This window comes from Gopherus evgoodei, chromosome 8 (genome assembly GCF_007399415.2).
Source record: "Gopherus evgoodei ecotype Sinaloan lineage chromosome 8, rGopEvg1_v1.p, whole genome shotgun sequence".
In the NCBI taxonomy this organism is placed as follows: Eukaryota; Metazoa; Chordata; order Testudines; family Testudinidae; genus Gopherus; species Gopherus evgoodei.
Genome location: NC_044329.1, coordinates 87,780,349 through 87,796,997, shown reverse-complemented (window position 1 = coordinate 87,796,997; position 16,649 = coordinate 87,780,349). Strand labels below are relative to the sequence as shown.

The 16,649-nt window shown below is 38.1% G+C and overlaps 2 protein-coding genes across 9 annotated transcripts in view; one reads left to right on the top strand and one right to left on the bottom strand.

Moving 5' to 3' along the window:
- The window catches only part of NEXN (nexilin F-actin binding protein), a 39,407-nt gene that overhangs the window by 17,719 nt on the left and 5,039 nt on the right, over positions 1-16,649 (top strand). For 5 of the 8 annotated variants that reach the window (XM_030573494.1, XM_030573493.1, XM_030573490.1 and 2 more), the window contains 5 exons: positions 1,206-1,400; positions 1,480-1,653; positions 5,053-5,241; positions 10,531-10,728; positions 14,442-14,663. In XM_030573494.1, coding sequence (XP_030429354.1) covers positions 1,206-1,400; positions 1,480-1,653; positions 5,053-5,241; positions 10,531-10,728; positions 14,442-14,663 — 978 coding nt within the window. The remainder of the gene's footprint in view (positions 1-1,205; positions 1,401-1,479; positions 1,654-5,052; positions 5,242-10,530; positions 10,729-14,441; positions 14,664-16,649) is intronic. The other 3 variants (XM_030573495.1, XM_030573497.1, XM_030573496.1) reach the window with 2 other exon arrangements.
- Positions 3,120-16,649, bottom strand: part of FUBP1 (far upstream element binding protein 1) — a 56,153-nt gene continuing 42,623 nt past the window's right edge. Inside the window, exon 22 of the mRNA XM_030573484.1 lies at positions 3,120-4,453. Within this exon, the coding sequence (XP_030429344.1) occupies positions 4,436-4,453 (18 nt within the window). The 3' untranslated portion in view covers positions 3,120-4,435. The remainder of the gene's footprint in view (positions 4,454-16,649) is intronic.

The window sequence follows — 16,649 nt, the reverse complement described above, 5'->3', positions numbered from 1 at the left end:
CTAAATGCACCAGTGGCTTTGAAAATCTAACTTTAAAAGCTCTTTGCCTTTTTTAATCTTGAAATTAAACAGGAATAGTATCAAGCTTCTTTTTTTTTTTTAATGTTACAGTACAGTACAGATTTTTAGATTCTTTTTAAAAAAAAGAATGTATATAATCACTTTAATGGTGTTTTGATTTACATATTGCACTTCAGCTTGGAAAGTGTAGCTAAACTGGTTTGTTTGGTCAGTTTAACACCCTGGTTTACATATGCTAGCACAATCTTGTTGTCTGTGAGGTTCCAGCATTGTAAGAGGATGTTAAATTTTAAAAAAAGCTAGACACCAAAAACCCATTTTTCACTAAGGTGTCAAAACAAAGTGTAATCGTCAGACTTCTACTGAAGGTTTTTGTTCGTTTGTTTTCTTAAATCTAAATTTTGGGTCTAAATTACTAGACAGTCTCTTCTAATGGTGATATTTTGTGTAAATCCACATCACAGAAGATATTTTTGCATATGAATTTGTATTGGACAATAGCTCAAATTCACTCGAGACAGCAATAGATTTTATATACAAAAGAAGTCTTAAATGTTTGAGTTGTCAGTGTTGCTCTAAACAGACATTTTGAAATGTTGCACAACTTCTGTCACTTAAAAAAATTACTAAGGACTCGGTCCTAGATATCATGGAGCTTGAACATGCACATAGATGTAATAGATCCCAGACTTCTGCCCAAGTAAGACTGAAGGGACTGGCAGTTACTTCACATGCTATTTTTTAAACCACAAATTTGTTTCTGGAGAAAGAGAGAGTGTGGAAGCAAATTCCCTATTAGCTTGTTTCCAAATGGATTATAGCACCTTAAAACTGAGGTGCATTTACAATTATGTCTGCAAAATTTCAGCAGCTTTTTTCCAGTCAGCCATGAATATTGTAGATCAGTTCAACTGTCAATGAAGATACTGTACGAGTTCTAGGAACACTTGCTACCAGTCGCATTTCAATTTAAAATAAAATTCTCTTGATGCTCTTCTATTATCAGAAGAAAACTAATGGCTGTCAGTAGCACTAGAAAATGAGTTTTGCTCTGGTCCCTACTTCTGGTCTCAGTATAACTATGTTGGCAGTTTTGAGAAGCACAGGTAACAGTGGCAGCTGCATGTGGAAAGACTACTCCAAAAAGTCAATATTTATGGAAACAAATTTATTATTAACAACAGGAAGGTGATGATTCGCTGCTGGTGACAGTAGTGCCTGTCAAACCTAACAAAACACCTGGAAAGATTAAAATAAAATTTGAAGACCCAGGAAATGAGAGAGAACAAGAAGAAAAAAGAAAGCAAGAAGAAAAGAGGATAAGATATGAGGAACAAAAACGATCCCTCAAGGAAGCCAAGTGTCTTTCATTTGTCATGGTAAACAAATCATGAGAAATACTTGGGAAACACAGGTTTGATATTTAAACTGTATTTAAGTTTCATTTTTGTTATCCAGGATGAAGATGAAGGCAGTGAAACAAATGAACCACTTTCTCCTGGGAAACTGAAATTTACATTTGAAGAACTGGAAAAACAAAGACAAGAAAATCAAAGAAGGCAAGCAGAGGAGGAGGCAAGACAACGTTTGGAAGAGGAAAAACGTGCCTTTGAAGAAGCTAGACAACAAATGGTAAATGGATGCATTATTCATTTCTAGTAATGGATGCTTATTTGTGTAGAAAATACACTACATTCCTTCATGTATCTGAGGGGTTTTTTTACATCTGAATTGTTTCAAACTGTTAACCTCATGATTCTCAATTTTTAACAGTTAAGATTGAGACCTGACAGTATCATCGGTTTCAAAAATACTTTCTGCCCTAGATATTGTTCTACATCAGTAGTTTTCAAACTTTTTTCTGGCAAACCAGTTAAAGAAAGTTGTTGATGCCCGTGACCAAACAGATGGGGTGTGGGTTGGGGTGCAGGGGTGAGGGCTGTGGAGTGGGGCCAGAAATGAGGATTCAGGGTGTGGGAGGGGAGCTCAGGGCTGGGGCAAGGGGGTTGGGTGCAGACTTATATCCTGTGGCTCCCTGGTCAGCAGCGCAGCCGGGGTGCAGAGGCAGGCTTCCTGCCTATCCTGGCACTGCGAACTGTGTTGTATCACAGAAGCGTCCAGAAGGTCCGGTTCCTAGGCAGAGGCACACAAGCAACTCTGTGTGGCTCTCGCCCACAGGTACCGCCCCCTACCTCCCATTGGCTGGGAACCGGCCAATGGAAGTATAGAGCCAGTGCTTAGTGCAAGGGCAGTGCACAGAACCTCCGTGGCCCCCTGCCTACGAGCCAGACCTGCTGGCCACTTCTGGGGCACAGTGCGGTGTCAGAACAGGTAGGAACTACTAGTTTTTTACTGGCTGGCTGCCAGGGTTTGTGGATGCTGAGCAAAGTGACCCAGTGCCTTGCATTCTGTGACCCAGTACTGGGTCGTGATCCAAACTTTGAAAATCACTGTTTTAGATAGTAATTAATTTAAGTCTTGGCATAGTCAGTTAAACAAGCCACTGGTAGGAGTGAAGTTTCCTTTTCTTAAAAGCATGCTATCAGTCATATTCATTCTTACAAAATGTAGCTGCATCATAGGATACTCCAGTTCCATGTGTCAGGATGTTTTAATCTTTTTGGGACTGAAGCAATTGTATAAAAGTATGAACAGATTTTATTCTGTTCTTAAATTAACTCCAGTTCTTAGTTTTAAATTAATTAAATATTGATTGAACTTAAACTACTCCAGATGAATTTACCACATTCGTGGGTATCAGCATCCTTCTAGTGGTTTTCAGTCACATGGCTAAACATTATTTAACAAATTTGGTGTTCTCTACATTTTGTCTAGCTTCAGTGATACTTGGAGCATTGGAATAACCAGTATTTTCACACATTAAAGCATTCCATGGCAATTGTCTGGAGCTATTTCTTATTAATCTCTTTTGTTTATCTACCATGTTTATCTTCATCACTGAGGATTTCTCTCTGGAGCAGGAGAGAGAGGAGGGGAGGGAAAGGTTGGATCACTCCTTTTCTTTATAGAGGGTTTAAATAACTACACTCTAGATTAAGCCTTGGAGAAAGTCAGCCTAATATGTTGTCAGAAATAGAAAAAAAAATCCTGTTCTCTCTCCCCTCAACTCCTGCCTGATATGTCTCCATAATATAGCCTTTGCCCTAAAGATTTTTGTAAGCTAGGTTTATCTAAGATTCAGTAGACCTCTGTATAAATTAGATACTCTGGTCTATAGCAATAACATTTGTTTCATTAGAGTATTTGCATCACGTACGTTGGATAGTTTAACTACATTTTCTTAATAATTTGCAACAAAATGAGACCACCTTTAGAAAATTCTGTATTTAAACATAGATTTTACTTCTGTGCATTCAGATGACTATTTATGCCATTGTTCTCCCACACAGAAGGTACGTACCAGTATTTGCACTTGTGAATGGGGTTTTTATTTCAGTGCACATGCAAGATTTTATTTCTAGGTATTTAATAGACCACACACTTCTGGTAACTAAAAACAGCTTGATTATACCAGACTGTTCTTGGGCAGATTGTGACCATCTTGCACTTGATGTGGTGTTTTTATAGTAACATTTTTTAAAGATCCTAATTCAGCACAGAATTGTGGAAACACAGACGCTCAGAAAATTGAAACCCTGAACATTTCCAAAACCAAATTGTTGGAGCCCAGCATCAGAATGCCTCCGAACTTGTGAGTGAGAGCATGGGGTCAAAATCCATATCTGATCTTGAATCCAAATTCTGTAGCTTAAGTCCAGCTCTGTTTTCCAGGTGCTTAACTTTTCCTCTTACTAACAACCCTATACACCACAGCTCTCCAACATTATACTGTATTCTTCATTTAGAAATCCAGTGCTTATCCTAAACAATACTTTGTTCCACCCTTTCACCCACATTCTGAAATATATAGTTTTAGTATAAAAGTGACATTTGCAATTAAAAAAAAAAGCTCTTATTGTGTTTCCCTTTCTACACACTCAACTTTAGTTGGTTATAAATTACCATTTTCCTCCCAATCGCTTGCCTTTGTTGGTTGTACCTTTGCAGAGTTTTTTAAAGGGGATAATTCAATTATTTCCTTCCATTTTTCCCCTTTCCATAGATATGCAGTAATTTAATCATTCTGAAAAGCTGATGTCCTATAATTTTCTCAACTCCGTGAGCGACAGCTCCATGCCATGATGATTAGAATGTGCAGCAAACTTGAACAGTGATGCCATCATAGCTCATGGATTCATTCGCGCCGTAGAATACAGCAGTTGAAGGAATATTAATTCTTAGTTGCTTGCTTTCATTCTTAGTTGGAGTTTTCAAATCCCAGCCTTCTCTTTACAGACAGTGTCTAATGGAGAAGGGCAACAATGAAGATATCAAAGCACCTCATTTCCATTCGTCAGTCAAGTTTCATTTTCTGAAGGAGGAACAGAAGCACCATTGTCAATTTGGGTCAAAAATAAAATGCTAATATATTGTAGTAGTTTATTTATAAAAATTCACAGTCTGCTACTATATTATTTTGTAACAAATCAGGACTGAGGGAAAGCACTTCACATGCAAATAGACTACAGTCCAGTGCATATACATAGTATTTCTACTACAAATGAAAGGTCTATTAATTTCACATATCTGAAAAGGAACCTAACAGCATAATTCAAGATTCAGAGACATGTTTTATTACTCAGATTTTCAGGATTGTTACCCCCTTTGAGGCCTGTTTAGGTATGTCAAAATGATCCAGCCCTTAAGAGTATACATCAAAGATGACTTTGGCTATTTAGTTCACGCCCTGCTTGTGTAATATTGTTCTTGATTTATAAGCGTGTAGTGTTAAACTGTTCCTCAGGGAGAATTCGAAAAGTTATCCAGATTGTGCCTAAGTATCTAAAACTTTAAAGTATTCAGTGTGTGGGCTTTGAGATAGACTGCAGTTTTTACATTTCCTAGAGGGAGCTTTTCTTTCTTCCCACTGGGCCAAAAAGGGTAAAAAAAATTTTAAAATTTTTTTTTAAGGCAAACGAAGAGAAAGCAAATAAAGACAATGAAAATTCTATTAAAGAGTTCCGTCCTGGTAAACTCAAACTCAGCTTTGAGGAGTTAGAAAGACAGAGGAGAGAGGAAGAAAAGAGGAAAGCAGAAGAAGAAGCCAGAAGACGCATAGAAGAGGAGAAAAGGGCATTTGCTGAAGCAAGGAGAAGTATGGTAAGACATTTTGCTTAGCATTTAAGAGATTTTTCAGATCTGAATTCTGCCAGTAGAGTGCACTTCTGGATATGGCATTAGAACATATCTGCCTATTCAGTAGCATACATTTCAGCTGCTTCATTAACCCAACAAGTTATCAGAGAATGGGCCATCTGGGTAGTTAAACTCAAGTTAGTAGCTTGCCCTAGGAAACATTCCTAATCATTTAAAATTACATCAAAAATTACTGCTTGTAACCAGTATTGCACCGTATTTGAAAACTTAAAAGAAAACCAAAGAATCAACATAATAAGAAATTATTACTTTTCCTGGGGAATTTCTCTCCTACATACTGCCATCTTCAAGACCACACACCAGTCATGATCCAGCTGGCTAAAAACAAATGTTCCCTTGAAATCCATCAATCTCTCTCTTTAACTAGGAAAATTAACCATGTTCTGCCCTCATTTATATCTATGGCACCTCAATGAACAACTCGGGACGGAACTTGGCTTGCATAATCTTTTTAGTATGATGATTCACAAGCCAGGAAACAAAACAAACAAACCAAAATTAACAAATCAGGTTGAGATTATGATGCTGTAAATTAGTTTAATTTAAAAAGGGGGGGAGAAAAATGAGCCAACTTTGATCTGGACAATATTGAGCAATCATAGATCCCCATTATTATTATTATTATTTTAGAGATTACTCTAATGTAGAATGATACTCATAAATGTCAAGTGTATTTAGTTTTTACCCAGGAAATTTTCTCCATGCTGCCCCTCTGTGGAGGGTAGTACAGGAGGCTTAGTTCCAATTAAGTCACTGCACAATTGTGTGTGTGTGTGTGTGTGTGTGTTTTCTTAAACTAGACAATATTGGACTTTTATGCAGCTAAATATTGGACTTTTATGCAGCTAAAAATATCCAGAGTTATTGTAAAAGATTACAAAAATTGTAACCCAGAGCTTCAGAAGGGATATAAGCTTTCGTACTTCTTGGCATAAGCAACCTCTGACTGAGATTAGGAACAAAGTTCTGTGTGAGCAGCATATTCTATAATATGCTTCGTGTGGAGCATCTTACATCTTCTGAAGCAGTTGCTGTTGGGCCATTGTGGGGAACAAGATACTGGAAGAGATGTAAAACTGGTCTGGTTCAGCATGGGAATTTCATGTTCTCAAATACAGGCTTAATGAGAAATACTTGTTGGACACAAACAATGCAAATTGTTTCATTCAAAATTCAAAGCAGCATCTCAGTGAATTAGGCCATGTCTGTTAGCATAACAACTTCGGCAAGAATGTTGTTTTGTTAGCAATTGTAGTATTAACACTTCTCCTAGCGTAAACAGGGATGAAAGCTGTGTGATAGACCAGGGCCCTACCATCATCATAAGACAATCAGAGGAAATGTTAGGAAAATCCTAGTTTAGAAACTGTATGTGGTACAGCTGCTTCAGCAGTAGTGTAGACAGGGCCTATGATCTGTCCACAGCTCTATGAAGGGACAAAAATGAGAAGTTAAACCAGTAGATACAATAGATGAACTATGAATAGGGCTACAAAATGCTGTCATGATTTTTAAGAAAACTCAGGAGGTGGTGAAAAGGGTGGTTGCAGCCACTGCTTTGTAAAATCTCCTCTCTATTGTAATACAAGCTAGAGCAGAGTGTGTTGCTTTTGCAAAGAAAACATGGTGTCCACCTACACTTCATGCTCTTTTACTAGCTCCAGCAATAGCAATGAGGTCATCAAAACTTCCTTCCCATGGGACAAGCAGGTGTCACTATTACAGTAATATCAACACTACATGTTTGGCAGTAGGAGCAAGGAAAATTGCTGTCTCCCTCTCTCTTAGCCCCTCCCCCCCAAAATATTTTTCTGATAGTTTAAAATTAACTTGGAAACTAGATGTACCTGAAGGTTGTTTTTTTCAGTGCGAGTATGAACTATTACAAAATAACAAAACCCCCTCACCTTTAGTAAATTAAGTTAATTCCATAAGATATAACATAGATGACATGTCTGCATAGCAATAACCAAAGACAATTAAGATGTTTAGGATCCTAAATTAACAGAATACATAAAGTCAAAAGTTCCTAAAAATTACCAGAGAGTTTGAAAGTTTTTTCCTCTCATCTTCCTGGCCTGAATTCAAGATTCCCCAGGAAGAGGAGATGACATTTAAAAAAATCTAAAGCAGCAGTGCAGGAGAGACATTGACTCCTTATAGTATTTTAAATATTTGTGTAGTCATCAACTCTTTAGGAGAAACAGAAACTAAAATTTAGGTCTTGATAGGTTAAGCTGTCTATTCCTAATAGCATCTAATAGCATGCATCTGACGAAGTGGGTATTCACCCACGAAAGCTCATGCTCCAAAATGTCTGTTAGTCTATAAGGTGCCACAGGATTCCATGCTGCTTTTACAGATCCAGACTAACACAGCTACCTCTCTGATACTTTTCCTAATAGGTTTCATACATTCTCTTGCAGATCTTGTTCCACATTCTTCCCTAACAGCTGGCTCCCATTCCTTTGCTCAGATGGAATTTCTCCTTCACCCCGTATTTTTTTTTTTTAAAAAGGAGTTATTTTAAAGCTTTTGTCACCATCAAGTTAGTCACCTTCAGCCTGGAACATTCATCTTGGATCACTCATTTTCTTTCAATTAAATTAGACTAGTAGAAGGATGCTTTATACAGAGGGATCAAAACACGTTTTCCTTCACATATCAGTCACATTACAGGCCCAGTGAAACTTAGCTCCACCATACTGCATAGTATGGAGATTACAGAATATAAATATTCCCCAGTTCTGTATTTACAGAAGAGGCAAGGAGGGCATGGACTCATGTAGCCATACAAACAGGACAGTTGGTAAGCTAAACACATTGGAGTAAAGTCATACCTAGTGCAATTCCACTTTTCATGTGGCTTTTACCAGGGATACAGTTGGCCCATTGTCTTCTCATGGGTCTATGCGTCTCCATTAAATTGCCAATCAGGCTGTTTCTTCAGAGCTGCAGTTAACACACTTCTCTCTTCTACACATGTACAGTCCATTGACTGATTTCTCATCCTTGCAGCTTCTATTCATGTAGCTTCCTCAGGTCTTTCTGAAGTGGTGAAGAGATGAACTAATGCGTTGCCAGCAAAAGGCTCCCACATTTTTTCTCTGGTTTAGATGTGGTTACCTTCTTTCAACCTGTAGATGTGCCATACAGTCATGGTTCATATTCATTATTAAGTGAACTGATAGATGTTTTTTGTGATTGTTGGTTTATGGCTTGGTCTTTGCTTCCACCTTGTGCTGATGCAATTCATCTCAACTGACATAAGCTTGCCCTATGCAAGACAACTGAAGAGCTGGGAGTGGGAGGAGCAGCTGAGCTGTTCATAGGGCAGTATCAAAGAATGCCTTTAACAGCCAGCAACAGCAGATGGGGGGGGGGGGGGCAAGAAAAGCCGCGAAAGGGTCAGGGGTAAAATGAGGAAGTAGGGACAAAGTAGTGCAACAAGAGAAAACAGGTGTGATTCCCGCAACAGTGAAAAGTACCAGATTCTACAATGATGAGAACCATATGAATACAGGCATGGCTAGCAAGATGACCTAACAAAAATAAGCAAAAAATGCGCAGATCCATTTTTTAGTTTATGATGAGGCTGCAAGGTTCGTTTTGTAAAACAGAGATTTGTGTTTCTGCTTGCTTTTAAACTTTTTATTTTTGGTGGAGCTAGGTCTAAGACATTATTTGTGAGCTTACACACCTTAAGGAAAGAAAGGTATTGGAATCTTTAACAAAGTCACACAACCTTACACTGGTGTCCATTAGGCTTTGGAAGCAAGTAGTGTTAAAAGCCACACAAGTGTTCAGCTTTGTCTGTTTAGATGTCCGCTCTAATCCCACTAATTCTCTAATCACAAATCTTCCAGGATAGACACAATTTTAATTTCCAGTGTCAAAATATCAAGCAAATTTTCTATTTGGACAGAAATCTTAACCTTTCATGCCATCCTAACATATAAAAAAGCTTTAAAGTAATTTTTTTCCCCTATGCATGTCACTAAGAAATTTGGAAGGGGTGAGGAAAGGGTCAAGAGGGGAAGGGAGAAAAGAAAATAGAGGATGAAAGGTGAATTATAAAAGACCACCTGCACTGTTCAAGGTTACATGAACCATAGTGTATGACCATCTTTATAAAATTATGTCTAAGTTGTGTCACACCTCAAAACAGTTTATGAAACTGAATTAAATGTTTTATTCTTTCAGATTTCTGAAGTGTAAACTTTAGTTACTCAGATCACAGAATAGGTGCCTATCTCAAATTAAACACAAAAAATAAGCAAAGGACTGCCCATAAAACTCTGTCCACTTCATCTCACTCCCTCCTCAAGAAAGCTTTGTTGCATGCCTGAAAGGTTAGAGGATCAGAGGGAATATTTAAGAACATAACACAGAAACTGCCATACTGGGTCAGACCAAAGGTCCATCTAGCCCAGTTATCCTGTCTTCTGACAGTAGGCAATGTCAGGTACCCCAGAGGGAATGAACAGAACTGGTAATCATCAAGTGATCCATTCCCTGTCGCCCATTCCCAATTTCTGGCTGTACATAGAAGTATTCTAAAAATGTGGAAAGCACTGGATTTAAAGTAAAAGTATAATTTAGTTTATTACCAAAAAAAACCCTACAAACCGTTGTTTAAAAACATGTTCTCCACTCTTTGTTTGCTGTTTGTGTACCATGCCAGTATGTTAACATAGATTAAAGAAAACTGAATACAAATACACAACATTTGCTTAGAAATGGAGAATAAATATGGTTTGTATAGCATTGTTTAACTTTACATGATCTTCACAGTACTGTGATAATTATGCATGATTTATTCACCTTATTTGAACAACTGGGAAAATGAATTAAGCAATTTGCCTGATCAGTTAGAACTGAAGCTTTCCTGGTTCCCATTCCTTGCTCAGATGGAATCTCTCCTTCACCCCATATTATTGAAGCATTATTTTAGTGAAAAAAAAGCTTTATTTTAAAGCTTAGGACACACTTGTTTTGTTTCTGTAAGTTCAAAATTTTACTACTTTGTTAAATTGATTAAATGTGGGAAAGAGAGCACACTAATGCAAAACGCAAATGAATCAATGTTGTCTAGTCTTCGACATTAAAGGCTGTGTCATCTTATTTCACTAGCAAAAGGTCCAATTATCACGTCCTCAAATTTTGTATTCTAAATTTAGCACAAGTACACAAATTGTATCAAAAGTGGCAACAGATAATTATTTTCAATAGGTACTGGATGATGAGACCCCAGAGATGTTTAAAACAGTTTCTCAAGAATCTCTTACACCAGGTAAACTGGAAATTAATTTTGAGGAGTTACTGAGACAAAAAATGGAAGAAGAAAAGAGACGCACAGAAGAAGAGCGCAGGCAAAAACTGGAAATGGAGAAGCAAGAATTTGAGCAGCTCAGACAAGAAATGGGAGAGGTTTGTATTCTCAAAAATAATTGAAAGAAGTGTCCTACAGGGTTACCTCCCTGATAGCAAATAATGAATGGATCATTGCTTAAAATTCTAAAATTTGAAGATTTTAGGTATAGTCTCCAGTATTTTTTTTAAGTGTTGCCTAGAAAGAAGGGAATGGGAAAAGGAAAACAAATATCTAACACTTTAAAAGAATTGTTTTCCATTTGAAAACTTTTGTTCCCTTTTTAATTGCTTTGAATACAGATTAATACACTTTGTCCTCCCCGACTGAGAATTCCAGCACCTTTAGACTTGTAAAGCTGTCTACTTCCACAGTAGCTTCTGCAGGCTTCGCTGTATCCTCTGCTGAAAAGCTGTTTTGTAACTTCTTACAGCAATACTTGAAGAATCTTATCTATAATCCTCCTGTAGAACATAAGAACGGCCGTACCGGGTCAGACCAAAGGTCTATCTAGCCCAGTATCCTGTCTACCAACAGTGGCCAATGCCAGGTGCCCCAGAGGGAGCGAACCTAGCAGTTAATGATCAAGTGATCTCTCTCCTGCCATCCATCTCCACCCTCTGACAAACAAGGCTAGGGACACCATTCCTTACCCATCCTGGCTAATAGCCATTAATGGACTTAACCTCCATGAGTTTATCTAGTTCTCTTTTAAACCCTGTTATAGTCCTAGCCTTCACAACCATCTCAAGTCCCCTGGGGTCTCACCAGAATAAAAAAAAATCAGATTCTTAAACAAGAAAAGCTTTTAATTAAAGAAAAAACAGTAAAAATTATCTTTGTAAATTTAAGATGGAATATGTTACAGGGTCTTTCAGCTATAGACACTGGGAATACCCTCCCAGCTTAAGTATTCAAGTACAAATTAAAAATCCTTTTAGCAAAATACAAATTTGAACTCCTCCCAGCCAAATACACATTTGCAAATAAAGAAAACAAACATAACCTAACTCGCCTTATCTACCTAGTACTCACTATTCTGAACTTTATAAGAGCCTGTATCGGAGAGATTGGAGAGAGACCTGGTTGCACATGTGGTCACTCTAAGCCCCCAGAGTGAACAACCACCAAAAACCAACAGCACACACAAAAACTTCCCTCCCTCAAGATATGAAAGTATCCTGTCCCCTGATTGGTCCTCTGGTCAGGTGACAGCCTGGCTCACTGATCTTGTTAACCCGTTACAGGCAAAAGAGAGATGAAGTACTTCTGTTCTATTAACTCTTACTTATCTGTTTATGACAGCAGTTTAAATACATACAGTGCAACTTACCTGCACTGTGCTATCATGATTTTCTAAGAAATAGTTAAAGCATTACTTAAATTTTTTCTATTTCAAAAGCAGCTTTTTTATTTTTGGAGAATAGGTTTTGTTATGGCATATTGCATTTCGTCAGGATTGATCCTGTTAAGAATAAATTAGACTGTTGGTGAAGAATAGCATAGGGTATTGGGCAGCATGATACGTAAGAGTCTTGTTCTATCTAGGTGTCACCAGTTACAAGGCCGCTAATTACTAAAAGTTGTTACTAGGACTATCGATTACTCATTTAACTCACGTGATTACTTTTTTGAGTTAAAAATGATGTAAAAAATTCATGGTGATTAATCGCAATTTTAATCACACTGTTAAACAATAGAATACGAATTGAAATTTATTAAGCATTTTGGATATTTCTCTGTTTTCATATATATTGTATTCTGTATTGTAATTGAAATCAAAGTGTATATTTTTATAATATTTACTCTGTAAAAATATAAAAGAAAGTGTTTTTAGTTCACCTCATACAAGTACTGTAGTGCAATCTGTCGTGAAAATGCAACTTACAAATGTAGATTTTTTATTACATAACTGCACTCATAACCAAAACAATGTAAAACTTCAGAGCCTTCAAGTCTACTCAGTCCTCCTTCTTGTCACCTGAAAAGTCCTACAATGTCACCTGAAAATGAGAACAGGCATTTGCATGGCACTGTTGTAGCCAGCATTGCAAAGTATTTACATGCCAGATATGCTAAACATTTGTACGCCCCTTCAGGCTTCAGCCACTATTCAAGAGGACATGCTTTCATGCTGATGATGTTCGTTAAAAAATATAGTGAGTTAATTACATTTATGACTGAACTCTTTGGGGGAGAATTGTATGTCCTCTGCTCTTGTTTTACCCACATTCTGCCATATATTTCATGTTATAGCAGTCTCCGATGATGACGCAGTACATGTTCATTTTAAGAACGATTTCACTGCAGATTTGACAAAACACAAAGAAAGTACCAATGTGAGATTTCTAAAGATAGCTGTCACACTCAACCAAAAGTTTAAGAATCTGAAGTACCTTCCAAAACCTGAGAGGGACGAGGTATGGAGTATGCTTTCAGAAGTCTTAAAAGAACAAGATTCCGATGTGGAAACTACAGAACCCAAACCACCAAAAAAGAAAATCAGCCTTCTGACTCAGATGATGAAAATGAACATGCATCACTCTGTCCTGCTTTGGATTGTTATCGAGCAGAACCTGGCATCAGCGTGGACGCAAGTCCCCTGGAATGGTGATTGAAGCATGGATATACGAATCTTTAGCGTATCTGTCACCTAAATATCTTGTGACACTGGCTATAACACTGCCATGAGAATGCCGGTTCTCATATTCAGGTCACGTTGTAAACAAGAAGCAGGCAGCATTATCTCCTGCAAATGTAAACAAATTTGTTTGAGTGATTGGTTGAACAAGAGGTAGGATCGAGTGGACTTGTAGACTCTAAAATTTTACATTGTTTTATTTTTGAATGCAGTTTTTTTTGTACATAATTCTACATTTGTAAGTTCAACTTTCATGATAAAAAGATTGCACTACAGCACTTGTATGAGGTGAATTGAAAAATAATTTCTTGTTTTTTACAGTGCAAATACTTGTAATCAAAAATAAATATAAAGTGAGCACTGTACACTTTGTATTCTGTGTTGTAATTGAAATAAATGTATTTGAAATGTAGAAAACATCCAAAATATTTAAATAAGTAGTATTCTATTAGTGCAATTAATCATGATTTTTTTAATTACATGATTAATGATGATGAATTTTTTTAATCGTTTGACAGCTCTAGTTGTTACCCATGGTAACAGTTCATTGACCTGTGTGAAATAAGTTGGTGGTCTCTCATTCCCAGTGGCAAGGGAATATGCCAAAAAAAATACTAGATTCCAGTCTCACCAGAAACACAAGACATGGAGACCGAATTATGCTTTTGCTCTTGGAAGAGTAAAGTACATTGGCAGAGTAATATGAAGCATCTTGCAGTGCCACTGCTGTTTTGTGACAGAAGACTCTGCCTCCAGGACTGTCTAGTGCTTATGCAATGCCATATCAATAAAGCACCCTTCACATGGGCTGACTTCACAGAACAGTAACTTGAATGGACTGTATGAAGAGGCAAGAGCCTTTTTAAACTAATAAAATTGGTTTAGAAGCAAATATAATTGGAGTATTTTTACTATTTTTTTTTAAATGTGTACCTGTCTTGTATGCCTGGCACTTTAAAAGAAAGGAAAAGTGAAGGTTCCTGCACTGGGGAATTAGAGCTACCACTATCTTCTGATACCTTGGTTTCATTAGATTTAGGGAAAATGTAGCTAGTTACACTTAGCATTTTTTGCACAAAAACAGTTTTCAAAATCAGGCACTCTTATACTTACGTTGTAATCTCTTAACAGGAGGAGGAAGAAGCTGAAACCTTTGAATTAAGCAGGGAATATGAAGAACTAATAAAGTTAAAAAGAAGTGGTTCTATTCAGGCAAAGAACTTAAAAAGCAAGTTTGAAAAAATTGGTAAATTGTCTGAAGAAGAAATACAGAAAAAAATTGAAGAGGAGCGAGCTAGAAGAAGAGCAGTGGACCAGGAAATAAAAGAGAGGGAAACAGTGAAATTTCTTGAGGCAAGTTATTTTCAGTGTCAACAATTGCTAAAAGTGTTGTCACATTAGTTTAGCTGTTGGAACAGGTCATTAGCGTCCTTTCATCCTCAGTAAGCTGCATTCAAGGTGCAAGAGTGAACTTAACTTATCCAAAGCACCTCATGATCCTAAAGTGAACAGTGCTGTCCTTCCAGCAGAGTTCCCTCCATCTCCATAGTAATCCCCCCTTACTCCCTGTTATGGCCATCTGAGGAGATCCTTCCTGGCCAAACCTTAGGGAACCAGCAGTCTTGATCTTCCCACCAACGTATTTGCTCTATATTTGCAAAGGTTTTAGTATGCATTTGCTCTTGGCTCCACACCCATTAAATCCCCACACCATCTCTCACATCCACTTACTTATACTTCTCAATTTAGAAACCTGACATTTGTCTGGCAGATGGCTGATGTGTAGAACATCCATGTGTTTAAACATTGTGACAGATTTTAATCACTTCTCTCTATAAAACCTGCTTAAGATGTTTCCGTATTGTTTTTATTAAATCAGGTTTTTAATGTTATGGCTTGAGAGGTGGAGGTGGTGGTCTCTGCCCAGGTTGCTCAGGGACCCATGGGTTCAAGGAGTGGGTTCCTGCCTGGGTTTCTCAAGGTTCCCATTTGAGGAGTAGAGAGCGGAAGCCCTGTTGCCTAGGAGCAATCTTTTCCTTGAGGGGAGGTCATAGGAAGAAGGCTGGGCAGATACTTTTTCACAAGGGGGGGGGAGGAGGAGAAATTAGCTCTTTCCAGCTTGACACTTCCAACAGTCCAGGATCTGCTCCACGCCCTATTCTCCCTTCCCCTTCTGTGAATAAGGTAGGGGCCCAACTTCCTGAACCCTTTTTCTCCTAGGAAAAACACACTTTGGCACCTGAGCTCTCTCCCTGATATACAGTCCCATCCCCTCGGAGGAGCAGTAAGGAGATAGGAGGGGCAAAGAACAGCATGGCCCCAAAGCTTCCAGGAGGGTCCCCTTCTCTTCTCCTCACCCCCTTTGCAGCCACTGTGAAATGTTTCTTGAGAATGTAGTGAAGTCAGGAGATCTGAGTCTCACCTTCAGCCCCTCAACCCAATCTCCAGTACTGCCTTTTTCACACACCCCAAATTCCTTTGAGTGCCTTTATGCCTCTCCCCCCCCCCCACAACTTGCCTTGATTAAATAATTGAACCCCAATTCATTTAACATAATGGGTACTGGAACTAGGCCCCAAGCTGTGCAGTTCTGGAAGCTGCTGCAAAGTTGTGGCATAAAAACACCTCAGCAGACTGTGGCTTTGGACAGTCCATATTACAGTTAGATACTGTTAAAATTAAACTGTCTTTTTAAATAACAAATCTCAAGAAATTATTCTAGATTGTTTTCCTTCTCACCACATTCTATTTTGCCTTATCCCTTCCTGTTTTATTTTCCTTTCCCTTCTGTCTTTTCTTTTTAACCCTTGCTAAACAAGCTAATTTCCAGGTAATAAGAAAAAACAGTCCCCAAATTTAAGAGGAGCTGACACCTGGCAGACATATCTTTTTTGATAGTAGACCTTCCCCCACACACCCCAGAAATCCTCTTTACTATCATGTCCTGTCTTCCTCATCAGTTCCCACCTGCTTCCTGTTTGGGAAGAGGTGGCAGCAGGGGAAAGTCATACTGGAGAGGACGCTAGGAATAAATTGGCAGTGTACAAAGTGATTGCGGGGAAGGCTACAACAAGTTTTCAGTGTGAAAAAGGGAACACTGAAGTATAGGACCTTAGTAGTGAAGGGACAGTTGTGTTCTTTGTGTTAGTGGTACAGTACAGTTTAACCTATTTTTGCTTCTCTTTTTCTTAAAGGCTTTTTGCAGAAGGGAGAATTTCACCCCCCCATTTTGGGTTAGGGAGTGCTGTGGCAAATCTCCTTCGAGGAAAAAGAAAATCCCCATCAGTTTTCTAGAACAAGGAGGGTGTTTTTTTTTTTTAAATAGAAAAAGTTAGTGGT